The sequence below is a fragment of the Rissa tridactyla genome, chromosome 15 (genome assembly GCF_028500815.1).
Source record: "Rissa tridactyla isolate bRisTri1 chromosome 15, bRisTri1.patW.cur.20221130, whole genome shotgun sequence".
NCBI classification, from domain to species: Eukaryota; Metazoa; Chordata; class Aves; order Charadriiformes; family Laridae; genus Rissa; species Rissa tridactyla.
Genome location: NC_071480.1, coordinates 12,171,195 through 12,188,282, shown reverse-complemented (window position 1 = coordinate 12,188,282; position 17,088 = coordinate 12,171,195). Strand labels below are relative to the sequence as shown.

The following is a 17,088-nucleotide window of genomic DNA, read 5'->3' as shown; positions in this document are numbered from 1 at the left end:
ATGAGCTCTTCCGATTGAATAGGAATGAGGGAGGCTTTGGAGAACTGCTCTTCTTGTTTTTCTAGGTGTCCCTCACTCATCTCCAGCTCACCTCGATTCTTTTCCAACTGCGCTGTAAAGCTCTTGTGAGACACACACAAGTAATCAAGCAGACACCAGTTTGCACCAGCAGAAATGAGGAAAATTCAAGTTCTAGCTTAAGATGGAGAGAAATTTCCTAACATTCCTGTTATGCTTTAGAAGATCCAATTTCACTACCTACAATCAAAAGCAAATGAGTGAATTAAGTTTCTAATGAACACACAGCTTTAAACTGCCGCAGGGGCTCAGGAATGACAGCCCCAGGATGTTTCAGCTCAGGAGAGCCAAGTCACCGTTACTTCTTCCAGAAAACAGAGTAGAGCAAAATGTTTCTTCAGCCAAGGCAAGTCTGTCACCCAGGTGGACTCCTCTCGGAGCTACACCACTCTTTTTTCACTGTTTTTTGGAGGCTAGAAAAATATTTGCTGATTACAATGAAAATAGAGAGGCTTCTCCCCCGGCATTTCTCTGCTGCGCGCTGCCTGCCCTGCTCCCTGCAGGGAGGCCATTCCCAAAGCCCGGTCCTTCTCGGTCTATGTTACCATCCCCGAATGGTTTAGATTGTTTGAAAAATTAGAGCTAGCTTAAAGCAATGCCATCGTAGCAAACAGACACGACTGAGAAAGTTACTTGGAAAACAACTGAGTTGAACTAGCTCAATATAAACATTCCGGTTTTGCTCTATAAAAGAAATGCAAATAATCCATTACACACAAATCAGCCATGTGCTGCATAAATACAAGTAAAATTTCCCTTCCTTCTGTGCTATAGCGCTGCGCTCCGCAGAGCTCTGTGCGTTACCCAGAGCCAGACATCGGGAGAGAAAGGGACTGTTGAGTGGTGTCAATAAGTTCAGTGCTGTTAGTGACGTTAGTGCAGCTTCTCTGGGAGGAAATAACGGAGAGGGGATCAGAGGCAGCGGGATCAGCCACGGAACTTTTTGCACAAAAGCAGATTTCTATGAAACACTCAGTCTTTATGCTTTTAAGACACAGCCTGGGATTTCTTTTTTTTTTGTGTCTTATTTTAACAACGTATATATAAACCCGCATGGGAAATCAGCTAGGTAAGGCTTTCTTGGATGAGTGACACAATAAAGTGTCTGTGCTGCCTGGAAATACAATCCACATGAAAAACAAGCAGGGGCAGCAGCTAGTGCCGGCGTGCCCAGCTGCTGCCCATGCCACGGGGAGGCCTGGCTCTCAGTCTCTAGCCAGCGGCACTGCGGCGGAGGTGAAATTCCTCTATACGCTGTATTTTGTGCTCAAATTCCTAACAGGACTGCTGCGCGTCCCAGTGAAGCGTGCAGCTGGAGCCAGCAGCTCTCGTGGCCAGTCCCTCCATCAGAGCAGGAGGGGACTCTGCTCCGCACGAAGCCCAGCCAAACGCAAGAGCACCATTTCTAGTGTGACGAGAAGTTTTGTTGGAGCAAGATCTAGCAGGAGCTAAGATCCAAACTTTCCACAAAAGCTAATGCAAGCATGTGAAGAAAGGGGCTGCCAAAGGAAGGGTAAGAGAGTCTTTACTCACCTATTAGTGAATTCAGAGAAGAGTAAGAGCTGACTCGCCTCATCTTGTCAATAGTCTCAAAGGACAGGATATACTCCTCGTTCTCAGGGCTGCCCAAGGTGCTGCTGGCGCTGCTGCTGGTGCTGAGATTCCCAGGAGAAAACGCAACAGAGCTTCCAGCTGCCAAAAGAAAAGGGGGCAGACGCCGACACAAGAACTGGTGAGAGAACAATTTTTTTCCCAGGCATAACAGCCCTTTCCTAAACCCTGCAACACTCAATGAAGGTGCAGGTAAAACCACAACGTCCCCTTTTAAACACTGAATATTTAAATACAGAGGAGGCATCAAGGGGTCAGAAGAGATTCGGTTAAAAATCCTGTATGTTAGGAAGTTGGAAGGCACCTTTTTGGTCCCCAAACGCTCAGAAAAATCAATACTAATGACCAGAAAATTGAAACTAATTATGAAGGGTGTCTCATCTAAGCCCTTGGAGCTGGCAGCTGGATAATCTGGGCTAAACTTTCAGCTCATGTCGTCTTGCACGTGGCATTTCCCAGCTGGCGGGAGACGGGTGGGGTGGGGAAGAGGTAAAGAAAATGAAAGAATTTTGAAATGTCTCTTACATTCTTCATTCAGGCTGAGGTTCTGCAAGGACTTGTTCAGGTTCCTAGCTGTGGTAACTGCTCGGATGTTCCCGTAAGAGCTGACGGACCGCAGCCTCGGCGTACACGGACCATCTCGCACTGGTGTCAAACTCCCACCCTCTGTGGATGCAAAATTAACAATTATAGATGTACCCAAAGCGACCACAGACTTTCGGTTATTTCCAAGCAATAAGAGAACTAAAATACTACCAATATGAACAGAATTTAGTCATTGCCCATTACGCTAAAACAGAATGAGGGATGACACAGGATCCTCTGGGCACATAATCAGCAAGGACCATGTGTCTCTGCTGTTCAGGCTGTGATTTTTGTACATCCAATAAAACCAGGTGAGCTGAGCGTTGCCAGTGCCTGCAGACTGCCCAGAGAGGCACGATGACTCTTCTCTCCAGGTTGGTGCTGGGCCACTGCCCAGACATTGTGCTAGGACACGCTGCCCCCGCAGATGCCATTCAGCAGGCAGCATTTGCGGGCTTCTGTCTGCTTCTGCTCACTAAAAATCCAGTAAATTTTCTCGTTATAAAGAATTATGAAAATCCTGGTTTCCTGACCAAGTTTCAGGCCTGGTTTCAACTCACATTTCATCCATGACCTGGATACTTATAATTTCCCCAAATTTCTCATTTTCATTCCCGAATACAGACACAGTACGTGGCTTCAGAATAGCTATTTCACTTCACTGCAGAGGTGGCTGCACGGTGGTGGTGGCGCTGATGCCTGCAGTGCATCCTGCTTCAGGATTCTTTTGGATAAGGAAATAAACTGCATGTAATGTTTATTTCCTGCAGCAAAAAGGACAAATGTGCAGAAGCTTATTTTCCAACATGATTTAGTTACTCAGACAATCGGGAGATCAAACTACTCATTGCAGAGACAGCACGTGGTCTTGTCTCCAAGTTTCCATTGCAACAGTCCCATTACCCTTTGAGATTTCCAAAGTACTTAACTTCTAAAGAAAATATGAGGTTAGCAACAATTTCGCTTGGGCTTTTCATTCCTCACATAAAGCAACAGAAACAGCAAAAGGGACGGGACCATAGGCACAGAGCCTGAAGTTCTTCACTGCTTCTCATCTGGTGCCTCACAGTATCAAAGACTCTGGTTGGCTCAGCGCTGGGTGGTGAGGCTTCTCATTAGGTCAACACGACACGGAAGTTTCAGGTATAATCGAGGGGAATAACCCCAGTCTGGTAAGCCTGTGTACAGCCTCAACAAATATACTTCCACCTCCACCTGAAGGGAATCCCTTTGAATTTGACAGGGCGTTCAGTCTCTACGTCTCGCTGGTGAGCTATAGCTGTGTTTTAGACATAGACTGAGCGGAGGATGCATTTCTGCAGTGCAATATATTATAGTGCTAAACAGACAGCGGAGCTACCCACCAGGCCACTCAGCTTTGTGGCAACGGTGCTGTTTGACAAATCACCACCAGCAAGAATTTCATTGTGTGTGGAAAACTCTTCAAATAAAAGTTCCCAAGCGCTTTCAGGCTATACATTTCCTGCCCACACAGACACAAACCACCCACCTGTGGCAGCTGGAGAAGGGAGAGGGTAATTCTTCTCTTCTTCCATGAACTGCAAGGCGACGGTGCAGAAATTGCTCTCGTACTGAACCACCAGGTGACTTAAGGCCACCACCAGCTCCTATGGAAAGAGCAGAAGAAACAGGTATTTCGTGGTTACGTAGGTCAGAAACAATGGACCAAAGGGAAGCACAGGACAGTATGGTCATTTTTGTTGGGTGGCCATCCAGATTAACAATCTTCCCTTCCCTGAGCACTCTGTTTCAAACCTAATTCTTCACAAGTCTTTTATACCTGAACAGGCTCCTGCTACTCTTTGATTCTGCCCAATATTGTCAAACTGACGCGGTGTCACAGAAAGTACCGAGCTGGCGAGTGCCCCCAGCTCCCCCTGCTCCTGTGCATGCAGCTTCTCGCCCAGGGGAAGCGTGTGTCCCCTGCAGAGCAGACACGAGCTGTGCCCAGGATCGGTGCCCCCAGCCCTCTCCCTGCGCTGCAGACGTACACACGGAGCAGAGCCCTTGTCCTACAGCCTGTCCTACATTTGCTCCGAGCTGAAGGAAACAGAATCTGACAAGAGGCCCCTGGGGACACGGCTCAGCTCCTCCAGGAAGAGCTCTGGCGTCTGAATCCTCCGCTGAACCGCAGAGTCTCGTACTGACCCACAATGTCAGCCGCTGACGTGAGATCGGTGCTGCCCACTGCAAGGGATCATCAGGCCGTCCATTCTCCTACCCGCCACTTGAGAACCTGAATTACCGGGGTGGGGTGGGGAGGGAAGAGAAGGTGAAGTTCAGGCCCTCAATTAGGTAGGGCTTGCTGGGCACTTGGAAACAGCAAACGGGGGGTGGAGAGCTGGCTGTGGTTGCTGTTCTCTGTTCAGGGGACTAATCTCCAAAAGAGAGATTTATGAATCTCAAAGATCGTACAGTGTGACACACAGCTCTCTCTTGAATTAAACTGATTAAATGCCGGAACAAGACAACAAAAATTAATCCTCACAACGCTGGTGACAACTGTCAGGGTGTTGATGTTCCAGTTAAGTAAACACAAGCATCAGGACGCCTAAGTACAGCCATCAAGAACAATCCAGGATGTCAAAAACTATTTAATGTACTATTGATGGCGCATCAGAAATTGCAATTCTCCAAAATCTGGCGAATTACTTGGAAACAGATTCTTGTCCGTCCTTGTGGTTTCTAAAAGCAGCAAGATCTTTTTCCTGAATGGAGCTCTCGTTCTCTCCACAGCACTCTTCCTCCCTCTCCTCTTCCTCCCCTAGGACGGCCACATACTCCATGTTTCTAGCAACACGTTACTATTTCATTTAAAATCTGAGAAGGTAAAATATTGCAATCAAAACAGGAACCAACAGAAGAGCATTTGAAGAAGAGTGGCCCAGCAAGAATCCTCAGTGTTTTGTGCACCTGAAAGATTCCAGTGTAATTATTCTCCTTCCTTATCCCTGTCTTCACATTCTCTTTAAATGAAAAAAACCCAGGACGTAAAGATTCCCACAAATCCCTGAGACTGTTACTCCTATTTCAGACATTTGCTTAGTGGAATACGTGAGCTGAATCAAAGGTCCACTGTCAAACAGCAGAAACATTTTGATCTGAACAACAATCTTGTCAACACCTGGACACTACGACACACTACACTTTACTCGTATTATTCCTGTCAGTAGGCTCTTCCTATTGCAAATTGTAAACGGAACGCTGTAATATGTGCACTGAAAAAGGGCAAGTGGATGAAAGAGCATCCCAGAACGCTACTGCGTGCGACCCTGAGCGTGCAGCGCAGGGCGCGGTGCCGAGCCTTCAGCCACCCCACTGGGCTGATGCTGCGGTTTTCGCTGGTGGCGTCACACGTGCGTGGTGCTTCTCAGCAGGACGTGAATTTAAAAGACTTCACGATGAAACAGATACTTCCAAATGAGTCACATTCATTGAGAAGCCATTAAATAATGCACACTCCGATTAGGCACAGTGCAGAGCTCATCAGCATGGATCCAGCAAAGTTGGGTGCCGCCGGCCTTTCTGTACCTTTCTGACCATGGGGCTCCCGTCGTTGATAAGCTGGGCCAACATCATGGCTACGTTGTGATCGATGGTGGTGGAGTGATCGGTCCGTTCAGCTGAGTTGCCCACAAACGTTCCCAGTGCAAAGACTGCAGCACAGCGAACCTGCGAGACACAAACATTCATTATTATTTTCCTCTTGTTTCCAGCTTGAAGTTTCCCAGTGAGATTTTTCATCCCCACAAACGGCATCTCTGGAAACCGGGACTGTGTCAGGTAAATAGCAAGGGCTAAATGGAAGCCCATGGAGAGTAAAAACCAAAACAGATTCAGCCAACGCACTGAGTTTTACGTATTCGCAGATGCAGGAGTATACTTAATTTCCCAGAATACTCGGTGACCTTCCCATGGGTGATTTTTCCAGTTGACATTGCCTAGAATATTAATTAACAGGAACAAGGGACACCGGGAGTTACTGTTGGGATGTGAGTCTCTTTAATAAGAGTGCTGAGCCACCATCTTCAGATACGGGCTTACAGCAAGATGATAGAAAAAAGAAAAGGAGAAATGACAGCAGCTCAAATCAGGGTAAACTTTGCCAGATCACGCCAAGAACAGAGGGATCAGGTGGCCTGGGAATGTCACAGCTTGCCTTGGCAGAAGCTGCAAACGGCGGGGACACGGCATAATCGGCAACTGCAGGATGTGCTTCGGAAAGCAGAAACGCTCACTCCAGCGTCTCCAAGAGCCATCCGGGTGTGCCGTGAGCACAGCCAGCCCGGCCCTCGCACAGATCCCACCTGGAAAATGGGGAAAGCTGGGGCCAGAGAGAGGAGGTGGCGGATGCGGGGACAGAAAGACTGAACGTGAAGGGGAATCTAATCTTCAATCCCTGCACGTTAGCAGTGGCGCTTATCTCCAGGCTTCCTTCTCCCACACGCGATGTAATTTCACCGGGGTCTGACAGGCTCTGTCAATCACAGCCAGGCTCTGCACTAGAATCCCTTCTCTCTTGGAGAGTTTGTCACAAAGGTAAAGCACGTTCAATTAAAGATGTATTTTCACACACACCAGGAGCAGAACAGTTTTCATACTTGGACAAAAAGACTAGAGGGTTTTCTGCAACACACAGTGAGTTTTGGGACCACATTTTTAACAAGCTTTTGATATGCAGGTAAACAAAACCCATGGTGTTTCCTAACTCCGGTGCCCAGATTCCAAGGGCTGCACGAACTCCCCCTGCCATCTCTTTGGTTACTTCTCTTGCAGGGTTGGATGATTTGCACCACCTGGAAGAAAGAGCAGTAAGGCTTTTCTGTGACCCAGACACAATCACAAAGATCTTGAAGGCCCTGGTTTTGTAAGCACTTCTGTAACCCTCTGCCAGATTTCTGACAATTCAACTGGCGTTTATTTAAAAAGTTGGATTTTTACCTCTGGGATGGGATCTGAGAGGAGACTGTAGAGCTTTTCATGAGCGCTGTCTCTCACACCACACCACCTGGCTGAGTCAAAGTTCTGCCAAATACGTCCTAAACAAATGGCCACCCACTGACGCAGAAGAGGATGTGGATCGTTTAACTGCTCCAGGCAAATAGCAATCAGGTTTCCTTGAAGGCAAGCTTCCTAAAACACAAATCAATGCAATTTATTTTGGATGCCAGCTTCCCACCTCATCATTGAAAAAGAAGATTATTTCTGAACTAGACAGGAAATCAAGAGAAAATAATTATTTGGTGGTTATATACCGATTTTGTTATAAAATACCATTTGGAAGCAGCATGAAGGGAAGGTCAACTACAGGCTGCTACAGCTAGTTAAATAGTTGAGCATTAGAAATGCTTCCTGTGATGCATAAAGCCTGTTTTTTCTTCATTGGAAATACTCCTTGCACATGTCAGAGCCCCAAGGTTTATGGCTCATTCCACATACCCTTCCCAAGAACTTTATCACAGCCGTCAAGTTCCCATTTGACAGGAACCAGCCACTATTTCTTTAATGGCCCGTCAGCGGCTGCTGGAGGGGCAGCTGGGAGCGACTTGTGTCCTTAACCTCCACCTCCCGGTGCCAGGTACAGAATGTGTTTGTCACACCTCCAGGTCAATTTTTCTTTTAATCCACACAAAAATAATGCAAAGCAATCTTCTCTTTCAGTATGCCAGGTCAGGGCTGTGCTTTAAGGCAAGCCAGGACACTTTTATCAAAGTGAAGGCACAATGCAGAGAAGAGGCAGGAGGGAATGAAAGGCAAAAGGATGCTGGGACTCACCTGGCCAGTGTTGTAGTTGTTCACAATCACAGCCAGGATAAAAGCCGTCATTGTCCTGTGTTCAGCCTTAAAACAATATACAACTAATTGTCATCTAGAAAACAGGTCAGAGAACAACTACATCCCGTGCTTTCTGAAACACGAGATTATTCTAAGTCCAGTTTGTATCACATTAAAAGAACAAGAGAGAGGAAGGCAAGCTTGAATCTTCTTGTCATGCAGTCCTGTCACCAGTCCCACCTGAGACACTTCATCAGGCTGGCAGAACGATCCTCCCAGCCAGCCCCCGTTTATTGCTCTGGAGGAGGCGTACAACAAACACCCATCGCAGGAACCCACACAGAGCTTTTGCAGAGCACATTAGAACTGCAGCGCAATGGGCTGCCTCTGCCCCCAGGACCCCCGGCTCCCATCACCGCCACCGAGCAACCTGCGCTCCTGTAACTTTAGACAAGTTTGCAAACTCCTGTTTGGTTTGGCTCTCTCTATCACGGAACCTGGCAGGAGCATTGTTAATTCCCCTGGTCGCTGGCTCCGCAGCTCCAAATGCCTCCTCAGCAGAGCCGGGGGGTCACAGGAGATGAGGTGGGACACAGCCCTGTCTCCGCACCAGCTGTGTCCTGCCAGCAAGAGCAGGTAAGACAAGCTAAGCAGATGCTAGAGGAGTCTGAATAAAAATGACTTGTGCTTACTGGCATGTAAGGATCTGCCAGAACGGAAAGGAAATACTTGTGACCGTTGTCCTTCACAAGGTCAGCTTGGCATGACTGAAAAATGAGACAGAGAAAAACACAATGAGTACAATAACATAAAAATATTTTTTCCTCCAATGATGTATGAATATTTCATGTCCTAATAATTTTTCTCAAATCTTGTTTTCATTTAAGAAGCAAAAGAAAGCGCAAGCCCTCCATTGGGGCTGGCACCGAACCTCCCTGCGGAAGGGCTGCCGGGGGAGCGCGGTGTCTGAAGCACGGAACCCTCTGCCACCCCCAGCACGACACAAACAGAGGCTGGAACTGCGGCCTCCTGCTTAGGAGAAGAGTTAAATTTGCCATTTCTCTGTCCCACATTAAACCTTCACCAATATTCAAGAGCCACCAAGGGCAAAACTGAGAAGGAATCCAATTAATTTTTTATTTTTATATTTAACAAAATTATGTAAGATTAGATCTTCTAAAAGCCCCTTGTCAAGTTCTCCACTTGATTTCCAATCCCAGGCCAAGGCAATTAGCTTACCATAGATCAGGTTTGCTGATAATTGCTGCTCACTACCTTCTAGTTGTACGGTTCGATATCCCCCTAAGGAGTGTAAAATCCTGGCAAAACCCGTCAGGTTCCCCTGGCAGGGAGCACGTGCCCTGAGCGCTCCCTTTGGAGGCCACCATGGTCACGCAGCAGCTACCAAGCGCCAGGCAGCGTGCGCTGGTGCCCGGCGTCCGAGGCAGGAGCCCTCGTCGGAAGCTGCGTATGCCCCGGGGGTCCCTCCAGCCCCCGCGTCTCACCCGCGGGACTCCAGAGCGAGGGAGGGTTTGGGGCAAGTCTGCTCTGTCCCCCTTCCTTAATAAACACAGCCCCCCCTTCCCCGTGAGCGTGGGAGGTGGTTTGGTGGCACAGCCCTCCCCGGTTCTCTCCGCACCGCTGCGGTGGCAGCCAGGGACAGCAACGTGGCATGAGCGTGGAGAGCCACCTCCACCAGCAGGACGCTCCTGCAGACCGCGATAAACCCAGCACGTCTTTCCCTTACAGCGGCCCACATCACTCAGCCATTACCAGTAAATCGGTGAGGGTTGGGGGCGGAGGTGGAATTACTCATTCTTTATATTCTGCCCAATCCCCCGCCTAGGCGGGACTAGAGTTTGACGAGATTTCAACTCCTCTCCACAAACGAGACTAATCACTGTATTATTTGGTCAAGTGCTAACGTGTATTAAATGGATACGACAGTAGCATGTGGTAGCACGATCTCCTACCGCACAGAGCCACAAACTGCAGAGCAACTCCACTGTCTGTAAAAGCCCATAAGGAGAATAACGCAGCTTTTCCTGGGGTGGTATCAGCAGCGAAGCGCAGGGCATACAAAGCGCATGGCTTTGCTACCATGCCAACTCAGGCTTCAGGTTGACATATTAGGGTCAAACCGAAAGAATAATACTACGAACGTGAAAATTTAAGGGAGGAAACACTGCCTTGGCAATCAGCTTCCCCCGTGACTGTGGTTCTATTGCGTGCTTCACACCAGAGACAGGATCATTTATTTTTTATCAGGCGTAGAAGGTGAAGGAGGGAACTAATTGTTGAAAGGAGAGGGGATGGCAAGGCAGAGATGCAAGAGAATATTTTATTGCTGAAGGGAGTAAAGATGCTGCTTTTGGCAGAGCAAAGAGCAGAGGGAATGGATTGATGCCAGGCTGCAGCTACGAGAGGCTTTCCCGACGTCTCTGTAATGCTGCACAAAACCCAGGCTTCCTTTTCTCCCCCTTTTCTTTCTCCGTGGGAATACTTTCTGTTCCGTACAAAACCCAATCTCCTCACTATAGCATGGGCACGCAGACATCAACAACGAGAAGGCTCTGCATCTTCACACACATCTGCTGTGCTGCCACTGGGACCCAAAGACGGGAGGCTGGAGGGCGGGAGCAGCTCCTCTGGAGCCAGCGCTCTTGCCCCATCCCTCTCTGCTCCGATCCTGCGGCCACCACGGAATGCCGGCCCCAGGAACACCTCCTCCTCGAGGAATAAGCAGCTACACTTGCGAGTAACAATACAACATGGCCAAAACAAGCTGCAGGCTCGGTGAGAGTTCAGATCTTACATAAAACAAAGTTCCCGGTGCTGGGGAGGGACCAGAGCACAGCTCTCCTCTGTCTCCTTAATACAACTCGTGTGCATTGTAACTTGTCCCGAAAAATCTCGTGAGTTCCCGGAATACGGCAGCACTGCCGCAGCTCGGGGTGTCCCAGGCAGTGAACCCTTCCCCTGAGGTGGGCAGCTTTACCAAATTACCCTCAAGGAACGCTTAACTTGTGTATTTGTATTAATGATGAGAAGCCGGGGTCACAATCCTGCCAACAAAGGACACACCCAGAAAGAAAGCATACTATTTATATCACTCCATTGCTTTAGAAAGTATGAGAAATGTTTGTTTTCTGTTGGCTTCAGCCAATTCTCTGGAGCAGTAAGACCTCTTTTTCACTGTCCTACTTTAGTAGCATTCACATTTTCAGTACTGTTTAATGCGCAGGTTTTTTTGGTCTTACTTAAATCCCTGATTACAATCCTTATTACAGGTGGGGGGATTTTTTTTCCCCCCCTTTAAATTCAAGTATTTAAGATATAGATGGTGCTGTTTACCAAACATTATCAATGTAGCACGTAGCGAATTCTTGACCTAAACTGCATTTGCGAGGCTGACAGCCATCTCGGCACGCAGCGCTGCTCCTGCTCCGACCTGAGCCTGAGACACCTGCAGAAGGCGACGACCCAGCAGCGCTGCGCAGCTCTGCGGGGGGATGCTCCGGAAACGCTTCCGACAGAGATGACCAGAGGCCTCAATGAACATCCTATGAAAAATCATCTGATTATACAGGCGATTAAAGCAGATTAATCTAAATATTCCAAGGCTTATTAGGGACACCTATATATCACGCACAAACAGTTCTGTCTGAGGTACGAGGTTTCTGTAGCACCATTGATTTATCCTGTAATTTTTATGACACGACACAATTCTTCACAGCATGCCATGCTCACTGAATGGACACATGGCATCCCACACCGCTGCCTCACGTCAGATCACCTTCCCTCTGCCCCCCTGCCCTCAGAGAGGGAGGCACCACAACAGAAATATTATCTTAGCAGGATATTCTGCTCTCCGGGGCATTAGTGAGTCTCTGATAACTCGTTCTCAGCCACATCCAAACACAAAGAGGAATGAGCAATCAGCTGAACTCCAGTCCTAATGAAAGTGATTTCATCAGCTACACTCTCCTGAAACCAAATGAAATACAGGTCCAGGGAACAGCAGAGGAAGGAGAGAGACAGCGCCGTACAATTATTGCAAGGATGAAGATTGTCTGGCAGAATGTTTGAAAATAAACATGCTCTCACACACCAGGGTAACGGCTTCTGCCTGGGTGATGGAGGTGGCACGAGAGCCGAGCCAGGCAGACGCACGCCTGGCGCAGGAGGGATGGCACCTGCAGACCCACGCACCCGCCCCAGGCTACAGTCCTTCCCCGCAGCCCTACAGTTAATTACCGCACCCACCCCCAGCTCAGCACCTCCTGCCGTCGCACTCCCAGTGCCGCCCTGCAGTGCCCACGGCGTGCCCTGCGCCGCCCAGCCAGGCCCCACGCTGCCGCCTCAACCAACACGCCACAACACCGTCCCTCATCCCGGAACACGCAGATTCCGGGTTTGTGGTTCGTTTAGATAAATTTACCCTCGGGAAACACCGAGGGTTGGGGAAGCAGAGCAGGCTGCAGCGTGAGAGAACCTGGAACCCACAAAGCATGCACCCTGCCATGCCGGGTTTTGGTAAACTTTGGTTGAAACTGAATTTGTTTCAAAGATACACGGCCAAAGCTTGTGCCAGCAGAGGAGGGAAAAGACATGTCCGTATTGATATTGAGCATATAACAAGCTTTTTAGCTTCTGATATAACAACACATTTGTTCCCTTTATGGTGTGACAACTCACACTGCTGCCTTTTCCTGCTGGAGCTGCCCCTCTCCTCCCTCCTCACTTGTACCCCTCGGCTGTGGAGCCAGTGAGTGACACGGCCAACAGAAATCCCAATACAAAATTTCGAGGTATTTTTGCTGTTGTTCTCTTTTAAAGCGCAGCCTACCAAAGGAGCTGGGCAATAAAATAGAGGGAGAACTACCGATGGCGGCAGGGGAGGGGAAGGGGAAGAGCCCTCTCAGCTTGGCTTTGCCCCTCGAGACAGGGAAGGACGGCGCCACACGCCGTGTCAATTATACGTGAGCCCACTCCGAAACGTACCTGGGGCTGAAGCATCAGCCGCGCAGAGGCATGCATCAAGAATAAGCTTTTCAAGAGTAGCTTTAAGATGAATAGTTTTCATTTTCTTTGCTTTCCAAAATCCTCTTAGGATGTTAATGAAAATATATTTATAAAACTAAACCCGACAATGCCAGATCAACAGTGGGTAAAAATTCCAACAAATTCAATATTATTCTCCATACTGAAATGGAAAAGATATAACAAAAATAACCCCCCAAGCAGGCAAGATCCAGCTTCTAAAAGCAGTTCAGACAATTTCATAACGGCTTATAATTGTGCCTGCAATTAACTGTGCGCATCACTCCTAATCATTTTATATTGCTCAACTAATTGCACCCACAAACCACGGAGTCATATATACAGCCATACAAATTTATCTGCAATGACTTACCTGCTTAATGATTTATTTTCAACCCCACAAAACAGAACTTTGGCTAAGGCCATCTTTAAAAATCAGGGCTCATTTTTTAAACCTCATCCCAAAAGGTGCTAAAACATAGCAGAGAAGACCAGAATCACAGACCTTGGCAGGAATAACCCAGCTTCTGGGGGGGTAAGTACTTCTGTGCCACCCACCTTCAATGCATCAGCATGTACATTAGACTTGGAGTAGGATTTGTAAGTCAAAGTCACCAAAAATTACTTTTGATTTATTTCTAGAAAAATTCTGTGTCTGAAGGCTACCCCGCGCCTGTTTTGACAGCTGACAGGAATGGTCTTGAGCAAAACACGTTCGATCACAATCTGAAGTGAACAAATTGAGGCAGAGCATGAGCGTGCGCCCGCGCTCTCCTGGGAATCTGTGACAGAAGGGACGAGTGCGTTTTAAGCCCCTTCAGCCAGCGAAGCGCCGTCTTCCCCAATGAAGATGCAACCAGTGAGATCTGAGGGGCTTCACCTGGAGCACCTGCACCCTGTACCAGAGGAGAACCAGGACCTGTGAGATATCACCGTGACGCTGCAGCATTAACAGACAGAGCAAACCTGCTTTCGCCCCTGGCATCCAAACTACCCGGCGTCAGCAACTTAATGGGGGCTTCCCATTCAAAAAGTTCCAGAAACTAGCTTTTATACGAGTGGAATAAATGAATGAGATAATCTGCTGGTCTCCAGACAATACAGTGTCTCACTGAAGTACCTCAGGAGAAAGTCTCAATTCTAAAGCAACTGGACAAAGCAAACGTTGCTGAAAACCCAAAGAAACTGCCAAGCTCAGGAGTACTCACGCTGTCCACTGCCAGAATTTTGGCCCAGATGAAGACGAGGAGCGGTCTCAGCTCACGAGCCGAACTCTGAAGCAGCTTCAGCACGTAGGGAAAGATGCCGACAGAGAGGGCCTGGGGAGGCAGAGAGAAGAGCAAAGCCCGGTGAGGGGCTCGGCGTCCCCGCAGAGGCAGCACCCGGCGCTCTGCGAAGATGCAGCTTATTTAACGACACAGTGAGAAATCTGGTAGAGAACAATTTCATACATTTCTAGTAAAGAGGGAATCCCTGAGTATTTGTCTATTGCTCATTTTAATCTTGGATGCCACCAGATATTTTCAGATTCATTTGGTCTGCAGAGACTCCGAGTTAATCTAGCACTAGCTTTTACTCGTTACAGCCTGTGCTATTTTATGCTTCATGATATGCTGCACTCTCCTCAGCTGGGGCCATTTGCTCTCACAAGTAAACATATTGCAAAAGCTCAATAATTACAGTCTTCCCACTGGAAATTAAATAGGCCTCTCGCCTTACACAGACTTTTTACCAAGCCTTTTCCGTGGGGCTAGAGAGGATGCTCACAGGACAGGCAAGACGCTAAATCTCTGAGAATCCCCCCGTGATCGCAGCTGCCCTTCCCAGAGCGCAACGGAAAGGAGAGGTATGGCGGGGGCTTTGCTCGAGCAGCGCTGGGCTGCGGGGGGGTCTCACCCACCCACCCACCCAGCATGGCCCAGCGGGACGGCCAACCGATGTCACGGCCAACCGGTGTCATAAAGGAGATAAAGGCTGGAGCAAAGGCCACCGTGCCTGACCTGCAGCTCTGTTTTGATCTTTGTAGAAGTTTATAACCCAGAGGGCTTAAAATCACCTTTAATGTATAATTTTTTCCTACCACTGAGGGCTAAGCTGTCTGCAAAAGCATGGAGAAGGGAGTCGTGGCTTAGATGGAGAAGGAAGGTAAAGAAAACCAGTAAAAAGGCCCATCATAGAGCTACTCCACAACCAGCTGGTGGTTCATCTTCAACATCGTTACCAACAAATAGCTCCATTTACATGAGTGTTTTAAACTGCTCCTCTGTTTAATTCTTATTTATTATCCACACTGAGCTAGCCGCTTTCCAAAATGCAGAAGGCAGCTGCCGCCTTCTCAGAAGAGCTTATAAAATCCAGAGACCAAATAGATAAAGAAAATGATGCAGCCAGTAAGCCGAGAAAGCAGATGATACTCCTATGTGCTTTTTTTGTTGTTTATTTTACACGATGAACCTTCTCATTTGTCCCAGACACTTTCTCCTGTTTTGTCCCTTGCAATATTTTACACTAAACCATTCCCAAGGAAATCCTCTCCATAGTAATGCAAATGAACAGCTATTTGGCCTTCTTGATTAATACAAACCACTTTTCTTTCAGGGATGCTTTGTCCATTTTACACGCATGAAGAACACACAAAATACTGGTCATTTGTCAAATCTGTGGAGTATCTTCCACATCTTCCTTCCATAAATCATCATTTGTATTTATCGCCTATACTGAGAGAAATTAGACTTTTACAAGACAATATGCAACACGCACGCACCAAGCTAACTGCCCAGGGACCCAGGTCCAAAAATCTTCCCAGCAAATCAAGAGCCCGCAGCCGATGTACCTGGCTCAGCAGCACCTGCAGAGGGGAGGGACAACAGTTACTGCCTGCTACAAAGAACAAAAATCCTTGTGACTGCAGAGCAAACGCAAGTGGAGCTCTGGATCGCTATGTGACTTGCAACAAACTGAACAAAAGAGCTGGAAGACAAACCCTGACCGCTGAAAACTGTCACCCCACTGAGCAGTGTCACTGGGGGGGACTGTCCCTCCTGATACCGCTCTCCGTCACGCCGTTTCTGCAGACACCCGCAGAGGTTTTCCTAGGAATGCAGCTATCCCCAGTCCCCACGGCATTGCTCCACTTCTTCTCTGCTCATTTCTCTCGAGCGCCATGGTGCTGCTGCCGCACAGCTCTGCGAGGTGGAAGCAGCCCCTCTGGATTTCAAATATTCTCACCGTAGCACCTGCCTTTCCCCAGCAAAGCAGGAACACGATCGTGTCTGCAGGGAGGATTCAAAGGGCAGGAAAAGGCCCAGCCTCCCATTTCTCAAAACAGCTCAGAAGCAGAAAAAGAGGCTTTGCTTTCCTTGGCAAATCGATGTAAGAGACTTAAGAGGGAAGCAAAAGGTCACATCAGTCGTTAATAAAAATCTCATTAAAGGAGAGTCTGACAACGATAATGAGGTGGTAGTTTACTGGCTTATACCTACCCTGGTGTGAAATATTAACAGACAGACTTTCAGTTCTTAATCTCCTTAACAGATGTAAGATATTGGAATGCAACGTTTAATCCTCAGTTTCAATTGAGTAACATCCCCCAGCACGTGTCTCGGGGAAAGAGACTCGCTGATTTACCCCCCCAATTCCATCCCCTTCTCAGTGATTTTCCACACTGCATACTCAAATTAAATTATTTTTCATGTTTGATATTGAAGAACAACTAAATTACGTGGCTTGTGTCTCATACTATGGATGACAGATACTAGATGCTAAAGTTGTGCAGAGAAAGTCCAGAAGAAGACAGGAAGATGCGTTAACTACTCTAATCATTTCACCTCTGAATTGCAAAGCTCAGATCTCGGGACAGGTCATAGGAGAAAGGATTTTGGTCATCTTGCCCTAGTTGGCACCAGCCTATTCCATAAACTCACTACAGAACTTGGCACGATTAACAACGTGCTTTAAAGATGGCCAGGATTGGAA

General features: G+C 47.9%; 1 protein-coding gene across 4 annotated transcripts in view; it reads right to left on the bottom strand.

Moving 5' to 3' along the window:
* RPTOR (regulatory associated protein of MTOR complex 1) overlaps positions 1-17,088 on the bottom strand; it is a 156,168-nt gene that overhangs the window by 47,601 nt on the left and 91,479 nt on the right. For all 4 annotated transcript variants that reach the window (XM_054221548.1, XM_054221547.1, XM_054221550.1 and 1 more), the window contains exons 12-20: positions 15,878-15,961; positions 14,322-14,432; positions 8,763-8,837; positions 8,071-8,136; positions 7,237-7,428; positions 5,827-5,967; positions 3,785-3,902; positions 2,215-2,355; positions 1,612-1,770 (exon numbers count right to left, since the gene is read on the bottom strand). In XM_054221548.1, the coding sequence (XP_054077523.1) occupies positions 1,612-1,770; positions 2,215-2,355; positions 3,785-3,902; positions 5,827-5,967; positions 7,237-7,428; positions 8,071-8,136; positions 8,763-8,837; positions 14,322-14,432; positions 15,878-15,961 (1,087 nt within the window). The remainder of the gene's footprint in view (positions 1-1,611; positions 1,771-2,214; positions 2,356-3,784; positions 3,903-5,826; positions 5,968-7,236; positions 7,429-8,070; positions 8,137-8,762; positions 8,838-14,321; positions 14,433-15,877; positions 15,962-17,088) is intronic.